Source organism: Oncorhynchus keta, chromosome 18 (assembly GCF_023373465.1).
Source record: "Oncorhynchus keta strain PuntledgeMale-10-30-2019 chromosome 18, Oket_V2, whole genome shotgun sequence".
Taxonomy (NCBI): domain Eukaryota; kingdom Metazoa; phylum Chordata; class Actinopteri; order Salmoniformes; family Salmonidae; genus Oncorhynchus; species Oncorhynchus keta.
This window is the reverse complement of record NC_068438.1, coordinates 23,801,596-23,825,702: the sequence shown is the minus strand read 5'-3', so window position 1 is coordinate 23,825,702 and position 24,107 is coordinate 23,801,596. Positions and strand designations below refer to the sequence as shown.

Genomic DNA, 24,107 nt, shown 5'->3' with positions numbered 1-24,107 from the left:
TCTGCAGGTTGATGGTTGGAGGATGTGTGTAGCATGTGATATGATCTTGGTTGGTGTTTTCTCATTTGCTGTCTGTCTGTCTATCCATCACAGGGAGGATGCCCAGGCACCCAAGCGTGTTTCCTGGGCAAAGAGTGGCACAGGCTCCGACATCATCTCCAAAAATGGCACGCTGTCATCCATAGCCACGAGCCCCCATCCGGGAGACCCCCAGCAGCTCAAAAACTTCCCCTACCCCACTGCACCGGCCTCTGACACAGGCTCTGTGCTCAACGCCTACCGCCTTCGGCCTGGAGAGCTCAACCCCCTGCAGGGCCTCCCAGGGTACATCAGTGGCACACTTCCACCCAGGCACACCAGACCCCTCTGTGTTGCTAACAACATTGATGCCACCTATCCACAAGGGCACAGTCGACCCCCCAGTTCTAACCACATCAGTGGGACTCCACCCCCTGGCCACACCCGGCTCCTCAGCACTAGTATCATTGTTGACACTCCTCCCCATGGGTTCAGTCAACCACCCAGTTTTAACCATGTTGGTGTCACCTCTCCACATGGGTACAGCAGACCCCATAGTTCTAACAACATTGGTGCCCCCTCCCCCCAGGGGCACAGTCGACCCCCAAGTTCTAACAATATCGGCGCCCTCTCTCCACATGAGCACAGCAGACCACCAAGCTTGAACCACATCAGTGGCAGCTCTCCACAAAGGCACAGCCAACTCCCCAGTTCCAACCACAGCCGACCCCCCAGCATCAGTAGCATGCCTCACTATGGACACAGCAGATCCTCCAGTTCTAACGGTGCCCCACCTCATTCCCCACCTGGCCACATGGTCACAGACCCCGACAAGACTGAGGGGGCCCAGCCCCAGGTACCACGCCCTCTCACCTCGCCCATTAGCTCCACCACCCTGGCCCGTATGGGGGCTGTGCCCGTCATGGTGACCGCTCAGAGCCAGGCTGGATCACTGGTATAGCCCACTGGAGGGTCTCCCGTTTTACTACTGAACACAAAAAACTAAAGCAAATGGATAAAGACTTCCTCAAAGGAAGATTGCACAGAGTAGAGAAGGATTTGCTTGGAATTAAAAACACTTTTTTATTGTGATCGTTCAAAATTATGTTCGGAGTAGAAAGAAGAGCTCATGCTGAAGAAGACACTTGTGGAATCTCCTGTATTCAAGTCTGCACAAGTTCAAAGACTTAATTGATTTGTTTTTATTCTTTTAGCTGTTTTCAAATCTTTTTTGCGAAATAAATGTTTTTGCTTTTATTTGCCATGCTCAGATTCTTTAAGGTTAAAACAAGCCCTGGAATATCAGACCGTATATCTTTTTACTGCTCGAATTACGTTGGTAACCAATTTATAATCAGAATAAGACACCTTGGGGGTTTGTGGTATATGGCCAATATACCATGGCTAAGGGCTATAGCCAGGCACTCCACTTTGCATAAGAACAGCCCTTAGCCTTGGGATATTGACCATATAACAACACCCTTTTTTAGCAAGTTGTTTGCGAAGACGTTGTTTAATGGAGATGCAGTACATTTGGAAAGTATTCAGACTTTTCCACATTTTGTTATGTTACAGCCTTATTCTAAAGTATCCTTATAAATCTATACACAAAACCCCAGATTTGAAATTTTGCAAATGTATATTAAAAAACAACAATATAAATACCTTATTTATATAAGTACTCCGACCCTTTGCTATGAGACCCTAAATTGAGCTCAGGTTCCATCGATCATTCTTAAGATGTTTCTACAACATGATTACCTGTAGTAAATTCAATTGATTGGACATGATTTGGAAAGGCACACACCTGTCTTTATAAGGTCTCACAGTGCATGTCAGAGCAAAAACCAAGCCATGAGGTCGAAGGAACTGTCCTTCGAGCTCCGAGACAGGATTGTGTTGAGACAGATCTGAGGAAGGGTAGGTAAAAAAAACATTTCTGTAGCATTGAAGGTCCCCATCATTCTTAAATGGAAGACGTTTGGAACCACCAAGACTTTTCCTAGAGCTGGCCGCCTGGCCAAACTGAGCAAGCAGGGGGAGAACGGCCTTGGTCAGGGAGGTGTCCAAGAACCCGATGGTCACCCTGACAAAGCTCCAGAGTTCCTCTGTGGAGATGGTTGTCCTTCTGGAAGGTTCTCCCATCTCTGCAGCACTCTACCAATCAGGCCTTTATGGTAGAGTGGCCAGACAGAAGCCACTCTTCAGTGAAAGGCACAACAGCCCACTTGGAGTTTGCCAAAAGGTACCTAAAGACTCTCAGACCATTAGAAAACAGGTTCTCTGATGAAACCAAGATTGAAATATTTGGCCTGAATGCCAAGAATCACATATGGAGGAAACCTGGCACCATCCCTACGGTGTAGGATGGTCATTGCAGCATCATGATGTGGGGATGTTTTTCAGTGGCAGGGATTGGAAAACTAGTCAGGATCGAGGGATAGATGAACAGAGCAAAGTACATAGATCCTTGATGAAAACCTCCAGAGCGCTCAGGACCTCAGACTGAGGTGATTGTTCACGTTTCAACAGAACAACGACCCTAAGCACACAGCCAAGACAATGCAGGAGTGGCTTCGGGACAAGTCTCTGAATGTCCTTGAGTGGCCCAGCCAGACCCTGGACTTAAACCCAATCTAACATCTCTGGAGAGACCTGAAAATAGCTGTGCAGCGATGCTCCCCATCCAACCTGACAGAGCTTAAGAGGATCTGCATACAAGAATGGGAGAAACTGCCCAAATACAATTGTGCCAAGCTTGTAGCGTCATACCCGAGAAGACTCTAATCGCTGCCAAAGGTGCTTCAAAGTACTGAGTAAATGGATTTTCTTTTTTTTTTCAATACATTTGCAAACATCTTTGTTTTGTCATTATGGGGTATTGTATGTAGATTGATATGGGGGGGAACAATAATCTATTTTAGAATAAGGCTAACATAACAAAAATGTGTTAAGTCAAGGTATGAATGCTTTCCAAATGCACTGTATTTGACTTATATACATTGTGTAAAATTGTTATGCCAGTTATTGGTAAGGGAGGTGTTGTCTGGCGAGAACATGCTCAAGAACGCACATCACTTCCCATAGAGATGGGTTAAACATTTAACTTCACACACACCTGATATACAGTAAAGCACACTCCCTTAGTCCTCCTTGACAGTCTTCTTCTCAGGCCAACTGTTCATGTTGAGTTGTTACAACTCCAGTAAAACCTCCCATGTTCTATCCAGGTATTTTAAACATTTCCAGTATTGAAATTCTAAAGCATTGACCCATACTTGCACACGTATCTAATAAGAACTTATATTACAGAATATTGTGGTTTTCACATTCATGTATACTGAAAATAATCTTAATTAGGTAGTTTGAATGTATAATTCATTGATAATGCTAGGCTGTGTTTGTTCAATTTCTGGGCTTTAAATATTCTTCCCTTAACTCCAAAAGGCCCAGTGCAGTCATGTGATTTTCCTGTGTTCTGAGGTTGGAATAATACTGTGAAATTGATCATGGCCATTCAGTGTAAGAGCTTTTATTTTTTTTTGCATCGAACAAGAATTTGCATCACAGGTACATAAAGGTCCAATGCAGCCGTTTTAACACTTTAAACATGGTTTATCGTAATGTAGTACCACAGCTGAGAACATTCACATTTAAACGTATCTAGTGCTGTCAGTTGAGTGTAAATGACCAAATATTATAGTACACACACCATACATGAAACTTTACAGTTATCCAACCCGCCACAGTTGTTTTAGGATTAAACTGGAATTATCATGAGAACCAAACGTTATCATAACTGAATACACATGAAAAGCCACGATATCAAACTAACAATCTGGGGCGGCAAGGGCAGCCTCGTGGTTAGAGCGTTCGACTAGTAACCGGAAGGTTGCAAGTTCAAATCCCCAAGCTGTCAAGGTAAAAATCTGTCGTTCTGCCCCTGAACAGGCAGTTAAACCTCTGTCATTGAAGGTAAAAAAATATATATATAGATGCATTGTTTTTATTGCAAGACAACCAAAAAGCTTCACCACAAAATACAGCATGGAGAAATATTACATTTCCAACGTGGTTCCACTTCCATACTGTATCTCCAATGAGTAACTTATTTAAATCACCTAACATTATTTAATTCCATGCTGTCATTAGGTCTTCCTGTCCTGTTTGCAATCTCAAACAAAACTGCTATAGTATTTTCCCCCTTTAAAAGACACTTGAGGGATCCAGTCACAGTCAAACGCCACATGATGGCTGCCACCACCATCCCTTCAAGACAGGAGCAAGTCCATTTTGGATGGCCCATGGCATTACATTTATCCAGACTCTGACAGTAAACTTCTGGCAATTATCATCCGCATCACTTCATTTGTTCCTGAAAGGAAATATAAAAGGGTAAAACGTCAGTAATTTGTCAGTGCAACAATACCTCATTTTATAGACGTGTGTTACCATTCAAATACTGATAACCACCTGTTACAAAGCAGAATTTCAGAAGGACAGCTTTGTCATGGTAAGCAAAGTGTATACATACCCTCCAGTATCTGGTGTACTCTAATGTCCCGGACAAACTGTTGAACAGCGTAGTCTTTGAGGTAACCGTATCCACCATGCATTTGGAGTGCCTGGTTACAGATCTGTTGATTGCAGAGATACCTGTGTGTGAGAGCTGTCCAGCTACATCTGATAGACATCATTAGCAGTGTGCAAAAGGAGACCACTTACTGTAAAACGTCCCTTAAATGTTGGGTCTCCAAGCATTGGTCTCTTAATGGCCGGGCATCGTTTCACATTTTAGCAAATAAACACTGGCCTATAATAAGCTCTGGTCCCCAAAAAGTATAATTAATCGTGTACTGTCTGCTGCAGTGGAATTTCACCTTGCATGTCAAAACAAGTCTGCTGCAGTTTAAGCAAATACATGCCCAGGATAATAGCTATTGGAGGGTTTTACAGTAAATACTAAAATAAGTATTTTTATAAGAACCATTTTAAGAGATAATATTGACTCACGTTGAAGCACTCGTCAGTGACAAAGAGTTTGGCCATGGAGCAGAGGGACACAGCGTCAGACCTGCTCTCCTGCAGTGCCACGGCAGCCTCGCGTAGCAACAGACGTGATGCCACTAGCTTGGTTGCCATCTCTGCCAACTTAAACTGCAGGAACTACAGAAGGAACACAGAATCAAATATCCTATTGGATTACTAAAGGTCTTTCCCAATTCAAAGCCGTAGACTTGATGGGATGCTTACCTGGTTGTTAGAGAGAGCCTCTCCAAACTGCTTGCGTACTAGCAGGTGATCTCTCGCCAGCTGTACACATGCATGGGCCGCCCCAAGAGAACAAGAGGCTGCAGGCAGATAAACCCAATGAAAGTTAATGTAGCTGACACCCTAGCATTGGTTGTGTTTTCAAAACCTTTGAATAAAATGGGTTAAGCAAAAACAACTTGAGAAAAATATATAGATGGCCATCAAATAACAAACCATTGAAACAAAAGGTAAATCTGGTGCCATCTCACCAATATTGATCCTGCCTCCGTTCAGGCCTCTCATAGCAATGTTGAAGCCCTGTCCCTCCTGACCCAGCCGATTGGTCACTGGGACGTGGCAGTCCTCTAAGATCACTGCTCTAGTTGGCTGAGAGTTCCATCCCACCTGGAGAGAGAGGAGAGGCCTCAGTTGGAAAATCACTGCATCCCTCAGGGACTCAACTATGGCCCCTGGTGGACATGGCTTCACTTAGTTAATGTCCTCATGTCTACAGACCATGTAAGTTTGTAGGTTCCTGCTTTACAGTTTAAGACAATGATTGTATTCAAAATTACCAATTTAAGACAACATCAATCAAATGCCAGCTACCTTCTTCTCCTTCTTGCCAAAGCTGAGTCCTGGAGTGTCTTTTTCCACCACCACACAGGAGATCCCCTTGGGACCTTTCCCTCCCGTCCGACACATTACTATGTACACGTCTGTGTCTCCTCCTCCACTGATGAAGGCCTGCAGTAGGACACAGAGTGAGACAGGAACTTCAACTTTATATCACGATTTATCAGCTATAGTATGGAGATTAAATAAAAACAGTACCTTGGAACCATTGAGGATATAATGGTCTCCTTCCAACTTCGCAGTAGTGAGTAACGAAGCAGCATCACTGCCACTGCCTGAAACGTGACATGAGATTCAATAAGACAAAAATATTCAGAAATAAAACGGCTTCATAACCACATTACACAGGTTCATGGTGTCAATGCATGACATACTACCATATACTAGAAAGATGAAGACAATACCAACCTGGTTCAGTGAGACAATAAGAGGCAAACTTGTCCATCGTACAAAGCTCAGGGCAGAACTTCTCCCTCTGCTCGGTGTTGCCGAAGGTGTCAATCATCCAGTTACACATGCTGCACAGAAATGAGCATCCATTAATGAACACCCCATACTCAAGTAAATCGGCCTTTTTGGAACCCCATTACATTGCATTCCACAAGGAAACTGCATGGCAGGGTGACCACCTGTTACACGAGTGCAGCAAGGAGCCATGGTAAGTTGCTAACAAGTATTAAACTTATCTTATGAAAACAATCCATCTTCACAATCACTAGTTAACTACACATGGTTGATGATATTACTTGGTTAACTAGCTTGCCCTGCGTTGCATATAATCAATGCGGTGCCTGTTAATTTATCATCGAATCACAGCCTACTTCGCCAAAACGGGGGATTTTTTTTTTTTTACCTTTATTTAATCAGACAAGTCAGTTAAGAACATATTCTTATTTTCAATGACGGCCTGGGAACAGTGGGTTAACTGCCTGTTCAGGGGCAGAACGACAGATTTGTACCTTGTCAGCTCGGGGGTTTGAACTCGCAACCTTCCGGTTACTAGTCGAACGCTCTAACCACTAGGCTACGCTGCCGCCCCATGATTTAAGCGCATTCGCGAAAAAAAGCACAATCGTTGTACGAATGTACCTTACCATAAACATCAATGCCTTTCTTAAAATCAATACACAGAAGTATATTTTTCAAACCTGTATATTTAGTTAAAAGAAATTCATGTTAGCAGGCAATATTAACGAGGGAAATTGTGTCACTTCACTTGCGTTCGATAAAATACGGAACGGTTCCGTATTTCACTGAAAGAATAAACGCTTTGCTTTCGAAATGATAGTTTCCGGATTTGACCATATTTGTGTTTATTATATTATAATTAAGTCTATGATTTGATAGAGCAGTCTGACTGAGCGTTTGCCGGCAGCTCTTATCAATGCTTGCTTCACAGCGTTGTTTATGACTTCAAGCCTATCAACTCCTGAGATTAGGCTGGCAATACTAAAGTGGCTATTAGGACATCCAAAAGTCAAAGGTATATGAAATACTAATGGTATAGAGAGAAATAGTCCTATAATAACTACAACCTAAAACCTAACTGGGAATATTGAAGAACTGGGAATACTGAACCACCAGCTTTCATACAGTGGGGGGAAAAAGTATTTAGTCAGCCACCAATTGTGCAAGTTCTCCCACTGAAAAAGATGAGAGGCCTGTAATTTTCATCATAGGTACACTTCAACTAAAAAAATATCCAGAAAATCACATTGTAGGATTTTTAATGAATTTATTTGCAAATAGGCCTCATCTTTTTAAGTGGGAGAACTTGCACAATTGGTGGCTGACTAAATACTTTTTTGCCCCACTGTATGTTCTCATGTTCTGAGCAAGGAACTTAAACAGTAGCTTTTTTACATGGCACATATTGCACTTTTACTTTCTTCTCCAACACTGTTTTTGCATTATTTAAACCAAATTGAGCATGGTATTATATTAAAATAAGTGTTCATTCAGTATTGTTGTAATTGTCATTATAAAATATATACATATATAAATAAATCAAATATAAAAATAAAAAAAATTGGCTGATTAATCGGTATCGGCTTTTTTTGGTCCTCCAATAATTGGTATCGGCGTTGAAAAATGATAATCCTAATCATAACCAAAAATCCCCTATAGGCAATTGACTAGATATTAATTTAAAGCAGGGGTCTCTTGAGCAGACCCTTTAGAGAGGTTGAATGTTGTGGTGATTGCTGGCATTGGCCAGGCCTTACTTATGAATGCTGATGTAGGCTGTGGTGCTGACACAGCCTGTCGATAACGCCTCAAAGATGACAGAGGTGTCCAGGCGAGACAGGCCAGATCCCCCCACCTCCGGCTGTACATAGATCCCCCCAAACCCCAGCTGGGCAGCCTTTCGCATGGTCTCCACCGGGAAGATTTCCTGAACAATAAAAAAAAAAAACATGCTTTTACGTTCAAACAAATGCCCTTACACAAAAAGGGGACGAGTGATTGCAGAGCAGGCTGGTGGGAAGAGCTGTAGGAAGTCAGGCTCATTGGAATGGCATTGATCACGTAGTTTCCATATGTTTGATACCGTTCCATTTCTTCCATTGATATGGATGGGTTGAAAGGGAGTCAGATTTTAAAGTGGCTCAAAAATCTAGCTAAACAAGCTGCACTGCACAGTAGTTAGTACCTTTTCATCCCACTCGGCCATGTGTGGAGACATTTCATGGGCTGCGAAGTCAAAGGCCATCTTCTGAAACTCCTTCTGTTCATCACTGAGGCCATGAGAAGCTGCAAGGAGGGAGTTAAGAATAGTGTCACGCATGGCACATACTGAATAAAGCCTAGTGGTATAATGACAATGATAATACTGTAGAGTCAGGTAAAAATGACCAGAATCCTTTTAAACATACTATTTCTCTTCATGTGAAAAAGTTCAAACAACCATTGAACATGACACGCCCTTTCTTTACATCCGTCCAACTCAACGTAGGTCAGGCCAGAACAGTGTTGCCATGTTCTGGCCAAATTGGGCTACTTTGAAAACGATGTCGCATATGAAAATGTATTGTTATAAGGTTGAAGGTTTTTGGGCTATTTCTAAGTTGCACTGCAGCCACCATGGTATTTATCTTAAAAATATATACAGTACCAGTAAAAAGTTTGGACACACTTACTCATTAAAGGGTTTTTCTTTATTTTTAATATTTTCTACCTTGTAGAATAATAGTGATGACAAAACTATGAAATAACACATATGGAATCATGTAGTAACCTAAAAGTGTTAAAACAAATCAAAATATATTTTATATTTGACACTCTTCAAAGTAACCACCCTTTGCCTTGATGACAGCTTTGCACAGTCTTGGCATTATCTCAACCAGCTTCATGGAGGTAGTCACCTGGAATGCATTTCAATTAACAGGTTTGCCTTGTTATATGTATTGTTGGAATTTCCTTCTTAATGCATTTGAGCCAATCAATTCTGTTGTGACAAGGTAGGGGTGGTATACAGATGATAGCCCTATTTGGTTAAAGACCAAGTTCATATTATGGCAAGAAAGGCTGAATAAAGTAAAGATCACACTTCTGTGAAATCAAACTGTCCACTTAGGAAGCAACACTGACAATAAATGTCACATGCTGTTGTGCAAATGGAATAGACAACAGGTGGAAATTATAGGCAATTAGCAAGACCGCCACAATAAAGGAGTGGTTCTGCAGGTGATAACCACAGACCACTTCTCAGTTCCTATGCTTCCTGGCTGATGTTTTGGTCACTTTTGAATGCTGGCGGTGCTTTCACTCTAGTGGTAGCATGAGACGGAGTCTACAACCCACACAAGTGGCTCAGGTAGTGCAGCTCATCCAGGATGGCACAAACTAAGGAGATGATTGTGGACTTCAGGAAACAGCAGAGGGAACACCCCCCTATCCACATCGATGGAACAGTAGTGGAGAGGGTAGTAAGTTTTAAGTTCCTCGGCATACACATCACAGACAAACTGAATTGGTCCACTCACACAGACAGCATCGTGAAGAAGGCGCAGCAGCGCCTCTTCAACCTCAGGAGGCTGAAGAAATTCTGCTTGTCACCAAAAGCACTCAAACTTCTACAGATGCACAATCGAGAGCATCCTGGCGGGCTGTATCACCGCCTGGTACGGCAACTGCTCCGCCTACAACCCTAAAGCTCTCCAGAGGGTAGTGAGGTCTGCACAACGCATCACCGGGGGCAAACTACCTGCCCTCCAGGACACCTACACCACCCGATGCTACAGGAAGGCCATAAAGATAATCAAGGACAACAACCACCCGAGCCACTGCCTGTTCACCCCGCTATCATCCAGAAGGCGAGGTCAGTACAGGTGCATCAAAGCTGGGACCGAGAGACTGAAAAACAGCTTCTATCTCAATGCCATCAGACTGTTAAACAGCCACCACTAACATTGAGTGGCTGCTGCCAACACACTGACTTTAATAATGGGAATTGATGGGAAATGTAAAATATATCACTAGCCACTTTGAACAATGCTACCTAATATAATGTTACATACCCTACATTATTCATCTCATATGCATACGTATATACTGTACTCTATATCTACTGCATCCTTATGTAATACACTTTGTTTACATACTCATCTCATATGTATATACTGTACTCGATACCATCTACTGTATCTTGCCTATGCTGCTCTGTACCATCACTCATTCATATATCTTTATGTACATATTCTTTATCCCCTTACACTGTGTATAAGACAGTAGTTTTGGAATTGTTAGTTAGATTACTTGTTGGTTATTACTGCATTGTCGGAACTAGAAGCACAAGCATTTCGCTACACTCGCATTAACATCTGCTAACCATGTGTATGTGACAAATAAAATTTGATTTCATTTCAATGCGAGCTGTGGCAAGAAGTTTTGCTGTGTCTGTCAGCGTAGTGTCCAGAGCATGGAGGCGCTACCAGGAGACAGGCCAGTACATCAGGAGACGTGGAAGAGGCCGTAGGAGGGCAACAACCCAGCAGCAGGACCGCTACCTCCGCCTTTGTGCAAGGAGGAGCAGGAGGAGCACTGCCAGAGCCCTGCAAAATGACCTCCAGCAGGCCACAAATGTGCATGCGTCTGCTCAAACGGTAAGAAACAGACTCCATGAGGGTGGTATGAGGGCCCGACGTCCACAGGTGAGAGGGACGGAAGCTATACTGTTACACTGGCAATAGTAAAGTTCCTATAAGAACATCCAAGAGTCAAAGGTTAATGAAATACAAATGGTATAGAGGGAAATAGTCCTATAATTCCTATAATAACTACAACCTAAAACTTCTTACCTGGGAATATTGAAGACTAATGTTAAAAGGAACCACCAGCTTTCATATGTTCTCATGTTCTGAGCAAGGAACTTAAACATTAGCTTTCTTACATGGCACATATTGCACTTTACCGTTCTTCTCCAACACTTTGTTTTTGCATTATTTAAACCAAATTGGACATGTTTCATTATTTATTTGAGGCTAAATTGATTTTATTGATGTATTATATTAAGTTAAAATAAGTGTTCATTCAGTATTGTTGTAATTGTCATTATTACAAAATTATATATATATATTATTTTTTATTTTATTGTTTTATTTTTTTTATTACAAAATTATTATTATTATTATTATTATTATTATGATTATTTTTTTGTTATTAGTATATATTTGTTAATTATTAAAAAAAATAATAATAATAAATAAATAAATAAATAAGCCGATTAATCGGTATCGGCTTTTTTGGCCCCCCAATAATCAGTATCGACGTTGAAAAATCATAAATCGGTCGACCTCTAATTATTACCAATTTTGCTTCGAACGTAGTTATAAAAGTTACTACGATATTCCTTCTTAATTGGCTCGATAACGTTATGGAAGAAGGTTTTATTGTATAAATATAGCATCTCCTCTCTTGCTGAATTTGTGTTTGTTTTTTAGCTGTAGATGGCAACCCTGGGACTGAAGGCCACCTCAAGACTGCTTCTCAAATTACTGCCTCGCCTGGTTCACCAACTAAGTTCTCCCACTTAAAAAGACGAGGCCTGTAATTTTAATGATAGGTACACTTCAACTATGACAAACAAAATGAGAAAATAAAATCCAGAAAATCACATTGTAGGATTTTTAATGAATTTATTTGCAAATTATGGTGGAAAATAAGTATTTGGTCAATAACAAAAGTTTCTCTATACTTTGTTATATACCCTTTGTTGGCAATGACAGAGGTCAAATGTTTTCTGTAAGTTCACACACTGTTGCTGGAATTTTGGGCCATTCCTCCATGCAGATCTCCTCTAGAGCAGTGATGTTTTGGGGCTGTTGTTGGGCAACACAGACTTTCAACTCCCTCCAAAGATTTTCTATGGCGTTGAGATCTGGAGACTGGCTAGGCCACTCCAGGACCTTGAAATGCTTCTTACGAAGCCACTCCTTCGTTGCCCGGGCGGTGTGTTTGGGATCATTGTCATGCTGAAAGACCCAGCCACGTTTCATCGTCAATGCCCTTGCTGATGGAAGGAGGTTTTCACGTAATCGCACGATACATGGCCCCATTCATTCTTTCCTTTACACGGATCAGTCGTCCTGGTCCCTTTGCAGAAAAACAGCCCCAAAGCATGATGTTTCCACCCCCATTCTTCACAGTAGTTATGGTGTTCTTTGGATGCAACTCAGCATTCTTTGTCCTCCAAACACAACGAGTTGAGTTTTTACCAAAAAGGTATATTTTGGTTTCATCTGACCATATGACATTCTCCCAATCTTCTTCTGGATCATCCAAATGCTCTCTAGCAAACTTCAGACGGGCCTGGACATGTGTCCCCCTGCTTAAGCCAGTACGTCTGGCACTGCAGGATTTGAGTCCCTGGCGGCGTAGTGTGTTACTGATGGTAGGCTTTGTTACTTTGGTCCAGCTCTCTGCAGGTCATTCACTAGGTCCCCCCGTGTGGTTCTGGGATTTTTGCTCACCGTTCTTGTGATCATTTTGACCCCACAGGGTGAGATCTTGCGTGGAGCCCCAGATCAAGTGAGATTATCAGTGGTCTTGTATGTCTTCCATTTCCTAATAATTGCTCCCACAGTTGATGTCTTCAAACCAAGCTGCTTACCTATTGCAGATTTAGTCTTCCCAGCCTGGTGCATGTCTACAATTTTGTTTCTGTTGTCCTTTGACAGCTCTTTGGTCTTGGCCATAGTGGAGTTTGGAGTGTGACTGTTTGAGGTTGTGGACAGGGGTCTTTTAAACTGATAACAAGTTCAAACAGGTGCCATTAATACAGGTAACGAGTGGAGGACAGAGGAGCCTCTTGAAGAAGAAGTTACAGGTGTGTGAGAGCCAGAAATCTTGCTTGTTTGTTATCGACCAAATACTTATTTTCCACCATAATTTGCAAATAAATTCATTAAAAATCCTACAATGTGATTTTCTGGATTTTATTTTCTCATTTTGTTTGTCATAGTTGCAGTGTACCTATGATGAAAATTACAGACCTCATGTTTTTAAGTGGGAGAACTTGCACAATTGGTGTCTGACTAAATACTTTTTTGCCCCACTGTATATCAATGATGTCGCTCTTGTTGCTGGTGATTCTCTGATCCACCTCTACCCAGGCGACACCATTCTGTATACATCTGGCCCTTCTTTGGACACTGTGCTAACAAACCTCAAAACAAGCTTCAATGCCATAGAAAACTCCTTCCGAGGCCTCCAACTGCTTTTAAATGCAAGTAAAACTAAGTGCATGCTCTTCAACCGATTGCTGCCCGCACCCTCCCACCTGACTAGCATCACAACTCTGGACGGTTCTGACTTAGAATATGTGGAAAACTACAAATACCTAGGTTTCTGGTTAGACTGTAAACTGTCCTTCCAGACTCATATCAAAACATCTCCAATACTAAATTAAATCTAGAATCGGCTTCCTATTTCGCAACGAAGCCTCCTTCACTCATGCTGCCAAACATACCCTCGTAGAACTGACTATTCTACCGATCCTTGACTTCGGCAATGTCATTTACAAAATAGCCTCCAACACTACTCAGTAAACTGGATGTAGTCTATCACAGTGCCATCTGTTTTGTCACCAAAGCCCCATATACTACTCACCACTGTGACCTGTATGCTCACGTTGGCTGGCCCTCACTACATATTTATCACCAAACCCACTGGCTCCAGGTCATCTATAAGTCTATGCTAGGTAAAGCCCCGCCTTATCTCAGCTCACTGGTCACCATAGCAACACCCACCCGTAACACACGCTAAAGCAGGTATATTTCACTGGTCACCCCCAAAGCCAACATTTGCTTTGGCCGTCTTTCCTTCCAGTTCTCTGCTGCCAATGGCTAGAACGAATTTCAAAATTCAATGAAGCTGGAGACATATCTCCCTCTCTAACTTTAAGCATCAGCTGTCAGAGCATCTTACCGATCTCTTTTGTATCCCAGTATCTCTACTTGCACATCATCATCTGCACATCTATCACTCCAGTATTGATACTAAATTCTAATTATTTTGTCTCCATGGCCTATTTATTGCCTTACCTCCCTACTCTTCTACATTGGCACATACTGTATACAGATTTTCCTATTGTGTTATTGACTGTACGTTTGTTTATGTGTAACTCTGTGTTGTTTTTGTTGCACTGCTTTGCTTTATCTTGGCCAGGTTGCAGTTGTAAATGGGAACTTGTTCTCAACTGGCCTACCTGGTTACATAAAGGTGAAATAAAAAAAGACAGGGGCATAGTACACACACCCCTGCCTCAGAGAGGTCGAACGGAGCCATGGCTGACCAATACGAATCAAGTGGCTGTCCTCAAGCAGGCCTGCCTGTACACCAGCATGCAATCTCAAAATTCATACGGTTAAAATACATCAACACAAAAACAATTTGAAAATCTTGTTTGACGAGGAGTTGCTACAGCAATGATTACTTTATGTCAGTTATGAACAGAAAACAGGGCCTTATACCAGACACGTTTAAAGTGAAGAAATTAAGAGTTGGCAATGAGAAGAAGTTTGGTGCTGTCAACAATGGAGAAGAGGGACCACTGGACCTGCAAGACCTTATAACATTATTCTCACGCAAACTCTTCAATGACGCCCTTCCACAAATTGTCATAAAACACCAACTATACACAATGGTTGGACCCAAGTGGACATGTGTGACAGTATAACTTTAGATCGTCCCCTCGCCCATACCTGGGGGCGAACCAGGGTGCCCTCTGCACACATCAACAACAGTCACCCACGAAGCATCGTTACCCATCACTCCACAAAAGCCGCAGCCCTTACAGAGCAAGGGGAACTACTACTTCAAGGTCTCAGAGCAAGTGACGTCACTGATTGAAACGCTATTTAGCGCGCACCACCGCTAACTAAGCTAGCCGTTTCACATCCGTTACACATGCAGCTGAGTGACTTGAGGGAACAGGGGAGGTGTTGATGTTCCAGCTGGGCTTTGATGCTGAGGTCTTTGGGTTGGTGTTCGCTGCAGACTACAAGGCTAAAGTCCTGGCCAGAGAGGAGGGGAGTTGGACTCTGGGCACAGTAGAGAAGATCCTGGAGAAAGTGCTGCCCTTCTGCAACAATCTGAGCTTCAACAAATACAAAATACTCAAGGGGTTTCTCTTCACAGGCTCAGAGAACGCAACTGGTGAAGTCATGGGTTCTGACAGGGATGCTGGCAGCTCTATCCCCAACTGTCAGATTCACCAAGTACCTACTACAGGGTCGTAAAGTTGTGCTGGGTGTAACAGTACAACTTTTTACGTCCGTCCCCTCGCCCATACCCGGGCGCGAACCAGGGACCTTCTGCACACAACGACAACAGTCACCCTCGAAGCATCGTTACCCATCGCTCCACAAAAGCCGCGGCCCTTGCAGAGCAAGGGGAACTACTACTTCAAGGTCTCAGAGCAAGTGACGTAACCGATTGAAACACTATTTAGCGCACACCGCTCACCGCCGTTTCACATCCGTTACACTCACCCCCCTTTTGACCTTCCTCCTTTTTCCGCAGCAACCAGTAATCCGGGTCAACAGCATCAATGTAACAGAATAATCTTAAACCGCCCCCTCGCCCATACCCGGGCGCGAACCAGGGACCTTCTGCACACATCAACAACAGTCACCCACGAAGCATCGTTACCCATCGCTCCACAAAAGCCGCGGCCCTTGCAGAGCAAGGGGAAATACTACTTCAAGGTCTCAGAGCAAGTGACGTAACCGATTGAAACGCTATTTAGCGCACACCGCTAACTAAGCTAGCCGTTTCACATCCGTTACACTCACCCCCCCTTTTGACCTTCCTCCTTTTTCCGCCACAACCAGTAATCCGGGTCAACAGCATCAATGTAACAGTATACTTTTAAACCGTCCCCTCGCCCATACCCAGGCGCGAACCAGGGACCTTCTGCACACAACGACAACAGTCACCCTCGAAGCATCGCTCCACAAAAGCCGCGGCCCTTGCAGAGCAAGGGGAACTACTACTTCAAGGTCTCAGAGCAAGTGACGTAACCGATTGAAACGCTATTTAGCGCACACCGCTGACTAAGCTAGCCGTTTCACATCCGTTACATGGGCATGGTTAAGACGTCCAAATATAACTTAGTCTTAAGCCTGGAGGAGAGACAGACCAACTCAGATTCAATTCCAGATCAAGTACCACATCCATGACATCATTGGTGCAGAGCTAGTAGAATGTATACCCACAACTTCAGGAACATTGTTAAGGTGTGTGGACTAATGAACTCAACTGACTGAATGGATATTAGGACCTGTTTTCATGGAAGAAACCCTCAGAGCAACTGAACATTCATTTGGTGTATTGCCTTGTTTTTGTGGAAGTTTTTTTTGCCAATTGTACAAAGTAAAAACTTGTAGATCGATGAAATGCCAATGGTGTAAAATAAAATATTTTCAGGTTTCATTAAATAAATATATATTTTTATAAATACTGTATCAACACGACTACTTTGGCTTCAAAATAAGGTTTGAGTACAACTTGACCACCAGAGGTTACATTGCTACTTAGGTAGTATAACGTTAGTTGTTACTGTCTGTCGTTAATAACTGGTCAATATGACTAGCTAGTACTTAAGTAGGAATACATTGCTGGTCCGTACAATTGACCTTATTTTAGCGCCTAAAAAAACGTAATACTTCCAGATCAACTGTAATGTCAATACCATTGTAAAGCACACGTTCTCCCCTTTCCAACAAAATTAAGTGACATGACCTAAACGCTGCCCTTTTCTGCATGATTCAAGCAGGCAATGAGCCCCGTCGGATCTTTTTTTAAGGGGCGGGTGGGGAAGCGAAACAAATGCGTGATAGTAAGAAGGAGAGATGTTGTGTGGGAAAATGGCTTTTTTTCACCAGATCTGTCCAACTTATCACCTTATCGCCTCTAAAATGTAAATAAAACACTATAAAAAGTTTATATCATGTGTGATTACATACCTATTTGAAGGTTTGTGTCGAATTTGAATCGGGTTTTTAGGACGGTGCTAAAGTGATCCTCAGAAGTAAACCGTTTTTGAGAGTCGTGATATGACTAGGTATCCCCCCTTACCCCCGTCACTGTCCATTTCTTGTTTTTAAACGATGAGAGAACTACACCAGGTGGAGAGAGATTGTAAAACGGAAATAGTTGCTTTATGCGTGATGTACGTTACGGCATGACACGTCACGATGTAACGGAGGGTCAGTTTTAAACTCTTCTCCAATACTATAGAGCCATTACCATGTCGATCAACGCATGAATATAAACGTAGTTCACACCCCAGATGTTGAAGTCAACACAGTTCCATTAGTTTTCTTTGTAACCTCGTTTGAATGTCGCGGTTGCGCACATTTGTACGGAATGGGGTGAGTTTACGTTACAGTACTCAGCTAACGTTAGCTAGTTTAGATAGCTATTCAGCTCATCCCAACTAAGCTAATGCGTCAGATGGTTAGTAGTGCATGTCTGGAATTACTCTACCAACGATTTGGAAACCAAAAATGCTTACGGTCAATACACGAAGCGATTCCTCGTCTCTGTGTGCTGTTAAATATTAACCGCCGACTTCTGCCGATGCATGAACTCAGTCTGACAACTCTCGATAACGTCCCCATGGCCATGTTGGTTATTGGTTATATCACGCTGCTGCTGTAGGGAAATGTAGTTCCATTACGCAAGATACGTGTAGTTGTTATATTGGGTTGCTTGCTTAGTTTTCTTCTATACTTTTTCAGGAAAGGGCACATTTTTCTCGTTATTTAATTCAAATATACCTTAAGGTCGATTGTTTGCCTAAACCAGATACATTAAGGGGGTATAAACAGATAAACAAACTAAAACTAAAATTGTTTCTACTGCATATGCCTTTGACGTAAGCCACCAGCGCGGGAGTTCTTCGTCATTCAGTCCTTCTTTTTGCAGTGTTCTGAGTTTTATGGTTCCGACCACTTCGATTTGCATCGTTATAACGTACCAGTAAGTAACAATGCAACCCTTCGCATAATTAACTGATTTAATGAAACACGTTATTTTTTAAAATTGTAAATCAAATGTCACCTACTGTCACGCACCAATGGTTAGATATCATTGTAATGGGACTTGAAGATTCTAGTTCTTCCAAGCCAACCACTATTGCTTCATCTCTCAGGCATGGCACCTAAAATGAGAACCCGTGGAACCACAAGAACACTACAATCCAGTAAGTAAAAGCGTTCACATTTCTGTGCACTGAATGACATGCCATTGCAATGTTTTTCAACATCCCTGACACTGTTTCACACTCACTTTACTACCACAATGATTTGATTTTAGAATGGCTATTAATAAGTGAATGTATTACCCAGGCAACGATGAAGAGACAAAAACTAATGCCCACAGTGAGGACTCCCCATTGGAGGTTGGTCAGGCAGTCAGGGGGAAGAGGAAAGGGACTGGAAAACAGGAGAGTTCAAAGGCAAAAAAATCCCCTGTACAACCACAGTATTGTCACTGGCTGATGAAGTCAGAGCCAGAGAGCCGCTTGGAAAATGGCATAGATGTCAAGGTATTCTATTCTGCTTAATAATAGGATGGTGTCATCTGTGTCAAGACCTGTTGTTGCTCAATAGTGATGTCTTGTTCAGGAGAAATGATATCTAGGCTATTCCATGTCACAATTGTTACCAACTCAGAGGCTTTGTGGTTAATGTGTCCAACCTTAGATTGGAAAGTTGGGGGTTCAAAAAATGGGACCCGATGCATCTGTTTAACTTTCAGCATAAATGGAATGGATTGGGAGTAATTCCCTGTGACAGACTAGCATCCTATTCTGGGTGTATACTTATACATCAAGCTGCCTAACGATATACAGAAACAAGAGATGGGCTCCTGTCCTATGGGTCGTTATGGCTTACTTACTATGTCACAGTTTGGGATCGAGGATCTGAAGACTCTTCCCAACCAAACTGGGTGTTGGGATGGTGTTCGGAACTACCAAGCCCGTAACTTCATGCGAGACATGAAAGAGGGGCAGCATGCATTCTTCTACCACAGCAACTGCAAGGAGCCTGGAATAGCTGGAGTTATGAAGGTGAGCCTGTTCTTATTTCTGTTGGTAATATACACTGTGTTTCAGGTATGGTGCCTCTCACCTGCTTTCTCTTTTCCAGATTGTAAAGGAGTCCTATGTGGACCACACTCAGTTTGACAAGAAAGATGTCCATTACGACGCCTCCAGCAAGGCAGACAACCCCAAATGGAGTATGGTATGAATGGTTTCATGTTCACATTTGTTTGTGTTCCAAATGGCTTGAGATCAAGATACATCACTGGTATGGATACAGGCTTTTTATCGCAATCAAATTTAAACTGTACTAGTGCTCTGCTGGCTTGTTTCATGTTTGACTGCCAGGTTGATGTCCAGTTTGAGAGGATGTTGAAGCGCTTCATTCCTCTGTCTGAGTTGAAGAAGATCCACCTGCAGCACAAGGCCAAAGGCGGGTCCCTGAATGGCATGGCTCTCTTCACCAGGGCCAGGCTGTCTGTCCAGCCCCTCACCAGTGGTACGTGGAGATCAGTGACACTGAGTAATATGGTTGTCAAATTGCCACATCATGGTTTACAAAGCGTTTGTGTACGTAAAATCATACCTTTTTAATTTTTTCACTCAGAGGAATTTGAATTTGTCCTGAGTTTGGAGGACAATGACCCACTGTGAAGATTTTGACAAGATGACCTGGAGAAGTTTTCCTGTCTTGTGTATGATGATGCTGATAATGTTTACTGTAGGTGAGATCTATTGAACCATTATGCTTGTATTAAATGAAAATTGTCTCAAGGTTTCTGTGTTTGTCAAGAGACAGCCTGGAGTTTATTTCTAATATTAAAGAGGTATTATTGACAGTTCATGTGTTTGCCTTCACTGTCTAAAGGGGATCATTTCAGTCTAAACATGCAGAATTTTCATTTCCAAGAGTAAAGGCAATCAACCATTCCATCAGTCAAATATTTAACAGGTGCACACATGAACTTATTTATATACCAAAACGTGTCTGTGGATAACAAGGCATTTGGCAAATGAATTTCAGTTTTGGGGAAAGGGGCTATTGATTAGCAATTTGCAGAGCACAAAAAATACAGGAAAACCTCAGGCTAAAAGATGTGTTAAACATATTGAGGCAACAGAATTTCATTTGCTAGATTGATACACATAGGCACAACATTTCAAGTCTCTAACATGGAAGATACAGAAGACTCCTTACTATCAGACCTCAAATACAAGCACTTAAAATCCCTGCCTAACACTATTGGAATGCTTAGGTAAAGCATGTGAATGTAATAGTCACATTGTGGCACCGTCTGAATGCTATTCACTGTATGACGGTTAACGGCATAAGAGGGTGAGAGATTCAATGGCTCTTATTTGAAGGATTTACAAATTAATGGGTAAGTAATAATTTATCAAGCCCTCTCACTCAAAGAAATTAGACAACCCTTACAATGCAATAGAAACCTTCCAATGATCTCACTGTGCAATCATTACACAAGGACTGAGAGCATGTGTATGTGGAGGAGCAATGGATACATATAATCAGTGCAAAGTTAACATTTCAGATTTCATTATGACAGACCACATCAAACTGTCAGGAATACATTTGACTGGGTATGGAATGTTTTCAAAATGCATCGCTGTTAGTCAGGTCTTCAACTCCCTATGACAAGAGGTTTGTATACGGAGTTAGAATCCATTCATATATAAAGCTAAAGCTAGAAATATACTTTGACGAAGAAAGTTGATCATTTGAAGAAGACAGAGTATAATATTACATTTTAGAGTATCACGCACAGGGGGAGATCTAAACAAGTGGCCGGCTTTGCTTTCACTGGATATGTGTGTTGAGGGAGTTGACCTGCAGCGGAATTTTAGGCCCCTGTAATGCCTCATGCAGGCTTCTTTTTCATTGTTCAGGTGTTTACCTACAGTCTTCCCTTAATCCTTCCTTTATCCCTTTATTCAGCAGCCCTAATAAACAGGGCTACTTTATCAGTGATCATGTGAGCTGACAGGTGCCCCCCACTACTTTTCCTTCTGTGAGGAGAATGAGCTTTAGCCGCTGTCCTCCCTCGCCGCCTTCTCCAGAGCGCTCTCTGAACTGGCTGAGCCCTCGAACCGCTGGGCTCCGATGGTGGCCTGGCTCGACATGCTCTTCCTCACCACATCCCCTTTCCTCCACAGTGTGATTTCCTGGAGAAGGAAGTGGTCTTGAGCTCATTGTCTTAATCATTAAAGAATTTCCATAGGGAAACATTTAATGCTAGATAGGAATGCAATATATAAAAAGTGCAGCACAGTGGATACACCATGTTGAACCTGACGCCTGATAAATTCCCTCTAAGGGCACATCATTTTATCTGGGATCACTGCTAACAGTTACCCATCAGAAGCCCCTGTTCCATACCTGCTGTTTGAAGTAGCGTCTCTCCTCCTCATCAATCAGCACCAAGTTAAGGTAGTAACGCACAGAGAACTTCTTATTAATGTCTCGCATGGTGGGAGTCATCTCATAGCCAGCCAGAAACAACCGGATTGGAATTGACTCTCCTTAAACATAATAAAAACACTCAGTCAGACCTGATGGGTAGTTGAGCATTGCCATTTTCAAAAGCATATACAATCCACTTCACTATATCCTTTACCTCGGACAGGAGCCCCATCCATGATCTCATATTTGGCGATGGTGTCATTTTCATGGTATACACTAGGACCGGTACCAGTTGTCTCCCGTTTGATGATGTCAATCTCCATGTGCTTTATCTTAATCCGCACCAGCAGGAAGTAGATCTTACCCACAATTACGTCTTTCAGGTGGTACCTGTAGAGGACAGGAGAGATCGTCACAGGGCTGCTATAACACAAAAAGACAATACATAGTCAAAGGAAAGGTTCTAAACTACAATGGTTTCTGCATGTTCCTGTGACCAGAGGGTGGCATTTTGTTACTTTGTAAATTTAGTTTTTTTAAATTAGGTGACTAAGGATGTAATTTTTAAAAATCTATTTCACCCTTACTTAGATTTGTTGTACTCAAACTCAATGTGGAGACAGTCTTCAATCCCAACTTCCATTTTTATTGATGAGTTGAGCTCTGGGTAAGTGCTGAGTGTGTGCACCACGATATCCATCTCTTTACTGATGTCATTCAGTCTCCTGCTCACCGTAGCACGCAGAAAATACCTGCAAGTACAACCGACAGACACTGAGCAAATCTGCTGTAATCTCAGATGTTATCCAACAACATATCCTCATTGCATCCTGAGGCTATAAAATAAGATAGTCATTATCATAACCAGTAATTATGATTTGTGTGTGTAATGCAATACATTTGAGCATGTGAAGCACACAAACATTACTCTTGATGAGGAAGTAGTGCTAGGCACATGACTGACAGGTCAAAGGTGAACTTGGGTTAAAGAGTAAGCCATAAAGTAATAGTTATTTTGGCAGAGAATGTTCAGGCTGCATGTTTCCTTACCGCAGCTTCACATTCTGGCCTGTGTAGGTCTCATAGGGCTTCTCAACATGGGTGAACTCAAAATCGAAGGTCTGTGACTGAGTAAGCTCCCCAGGCCTTGCCAGATCTTTCACCAGGGAGACAAACTCATGATGGTTTCCTCTGTCGTAGTACAGCTCTGTGAAGAAAGGACAGGTATACACATCACAATAGAATCACTCCCTCATAGAAGAATGCATCTATGCGTATTGGCACATATGACACTACTGTTGTTGATCAAAAAGTCCAACAGAAAAGGGGCCATTGCAGTTATTATGATTCATTTGGAATAGATGTCTCGATATTAAACTAAGAACACTCACCAATCTGACCTACAAATTCGATTTTGATCCCTTGATGTTCCAGTCTTTTCCCAGGGTTCTTCAGTGTAACGTTGATCTTTCCAGACACAGTCTCCCCGTCATAAAATAGGAAATATTTGTCCTTCTTCCCATCTTCAGTCTTATGTTCAGCCTTCTTTCTCGTCTCAGCATCAGTCAGAACTACATCAATTTCTGCACTTTGGCCAAAACTGAAGAAACTCATGCTTGTGTTCTTTTCTGTGCCGTTTTATGAACAAGGTTGAGATTTATCGGATCTGAACATGAACAGATCTTTAAAGACCAATGTCGGTGACACTTTCAGTGCCCTATTTCTTACAAAAGTAAATTCAGTAGTTCATTCGAAATGACGGAAAGTGCAAAAACACCAACTTGCTTGTTACCAGAAATGATTACAGAAGGTAGTATTTCCGAGAGGTCTCGAAAAATCTGCAAATGTAAGCGTTATTTTACCTTTATATCTCTTCTCAAATTCAATTCAATTACACATACATCACCATATCTTCGTATCCCTATAGATTAAATAAATAGCCTAAATACTACAAAGCATGGTGATATCTGCAAACACTGAAGAATGTTGCGTTTCCCTCGAACTCAAGATCCGTCATTCATCGAAACCGATTAACAATGTGGTGAGTCTTGATTGTTTCCTTCAGAATGTTATTCGCACTGAATTGTTAAATTCTATCTTTCCTGAAATAGCATAATGTTGCAAGCGATCATTTCCTATGTTTTTGCACTTCCGGGGTTGTCTGGTTGACGGCATTATTTTTCAAAATAGAGGTTCAACTCTTCTGTCGTCAATTGCAAATAAAAAGTC

General features: G+C 42.2%; 4 protein-coding genes and 1 pseudogene across 17 annotated transcripts in view; 3 read left to right on the top strand and 2 right to left on the bottom strand.

Annotated features, from left to right (window-relative positions):
- Nucleotides 1–1,275, top strand: part of esamb (endothelial cell adhesion molecule b) — a 94,346-nt gene extending 93,071 nt beyond the window's left edge. For all 8 annotated transcript variants that reach the window (XM_052467660.1, XM_035792231.1, XM_035792233.2 and 5 more), the window contains one exon: nt 94–1,275. In XM_052467660.1, the coding sequence (XP_052323620.1) occupies nt 94–979 (886 nt within the window). In that variant the 3' untranslated portion in view covers nt 980–1,275. The remainder of the gene's footprint in view (nt 1–93) is intronic.
- A 2,301-nt stretch (nt 1,276–3,576) lies between these two features.
- Nucleotides 3,577–18,072, bottom strand: acad8 (acyl-CoA dehydrogenase family, member 8). 2 transcript variants are annotated; one of them, XM_035792224.2, is made up of 11 exons: nt 17,927–18,072; nt 8,561–8,661; nt 8,133–8,302; nt 6,316–6,425; nt 6,106–6,182; nt 5,881–6,018; nt 5,541–5,676; nt 5,272–5,369; nt 5,032–5,184; nt 4,553–4,655; nt 3,577–4,393 (listed from the first exon to the last, which is right to left on the bottom strand). In XM_035792224.2, exons 1-11 carry the CDS (start codon nt 18,036–18,038, stop codon nt 4,335–4,337), a joined length of 1,257 nt encoding a protein of 418 aa, XP_035648117.1. In that variant the 5' UTR covers nt 18,039–18,072; the 3' UTR covers nt 3,577–4,334. The 2 variants fall into 2 exon arrangements, with proteins under 2 accessions (XP_035648117.1, XP_035648118.1); XM_035792225.2 differs by lacking the exon at nt 17,927–18,072 and adding an exon at nt 17,376–17,515.
- On the top strand, nt 14,855–16,676 carry LOC118397004 (serine/threonine-protein kinase 19-like; annotated as a pseudogene).
- thyn1 (thymocyte nuclear protein 1) lies at nt 17,614–20,301 on the top strand. Of its 6 annotated transcripts, none has more exons than XM_052467664.1 (8): nt 17,614–17,783; nt 18,340–18,393; nt 18,523–18,616; nt 18,762–18,961; nt 19,325–19,486; nt 19,566–19,661; nt 19,808–19,958; nt 20,067–20,301. In XM_052467664.1, the coding sequence occupies exons 1-8, from the start codon at nt 17,751–17,753 to the stop codon at nt 20,111–20,113; spliced, it is 837 nt and encodes a 278-aa protein (XP_052323624.1). In that variant the 5' UTR covers nt 17,614–17,750; the 3' UTR covers nt 20,114–20,301. The 6 variants fall into 6 exon arrangements, with proteins under 6 accessions (XP_052323624.1, XP_052323623.1, XP_035648121.1 ...); XM_052467663.1 differs by having other exon boundaries at nt 18,295–18,393; XM_035792228.2 differs by having other exon boundaries at nt 17,641–17,783; nt 18,566–18,616.
- A 90-nt stretch (nt 20,302–20,391) lies between these two features.
- On the bottom strand, nt 20,392–24,043 carry LOC118397465 (vacuolar protein sorting-associated protein 26B-like). Its single transcript, XM_035792226.2, has 6 exons — nt 23,270–24,043; nt 22,929–23,085; nt 22,466–22,630; nt 22,093–22,268; nt 21,855–21,997; nt 20,392–21,640 (listed from the first exon to the last, which is right to left on the bottom strand). The coding sequence occupies exons 1-6, from the start codon at nt 23,490–23,492 to the stop codon at nt 21,503–21,505; spliced, it is 1,002 nt and encodes a 333-aa protein (XP_035648119.1). The 5' UTR covers nt 23,493–24,043; the 3' UTR covers nt 20,392–21,502.
- Nucleotides 24,044–24,107: the final 64 nt, after the last annotated feature.

Coding starts and splice junctions, on each gene's coding strand:
- thyn1 (XM_052467663.1), top strand. CDS start 17,751: ATGTCGCGGTTGCGCACATTTGTACGGAATGGG. Junction 18,962..19,324: donor AAAATGGCATAGATGTCAAG/GTATTCTATTCT, acceptor ACTATGTCACAG/TTTGGGATCGAGGATCTGAA. Junction 19,662..19,807: donor ACAACCCCAAATGGAGTATG/GTATGAATGGTT, acceptor TTTGACTGCCAG/GTTGATGTCCAGTTTGAGAG.
- acad8 (XM_035792224.2), bottom strand. CDS start 18,038: ATGGCCATGGGGACGTTATCGAGAGTTGTCAGACTGAGTTCATGCATC. Junction 6,426..8,132: donor GCCTACATCAGCATTCATAA/GTAAGGCCTGGC, acceptor ATTTCTGTGCAG/CATGTGTAACTGGATGATTG. Junction 5,677..5,880: donor TTGGCAAGAAGGAGAAGAAG/GTAGCTGGCATT, acceptor CTCTCTCTCCAG/GTGGGATGGAACTCTCAGCC.
- LOC118397465 (XM_035792226.2), bottom strand. CDS start 23,492: ATGAGTTTCTTCAGTTTTGGCCAAAGTGCAGAAATTGATGTAGTTCTG. Junction 23,086..23,269: donor CGAATTTGTAGGTCAGATTG/GTGAGTGTTCTT, acceptor CTTTCTTCACAG/AGCTGTACTACGACAGAGGA. Junction 21,641..21,854: donor GACGCTACTTCAAACAGCAG/GTATGGAACAGG, acceptor TTCCTTCTCCAG/GAAATCACACTGTGGAGGAA.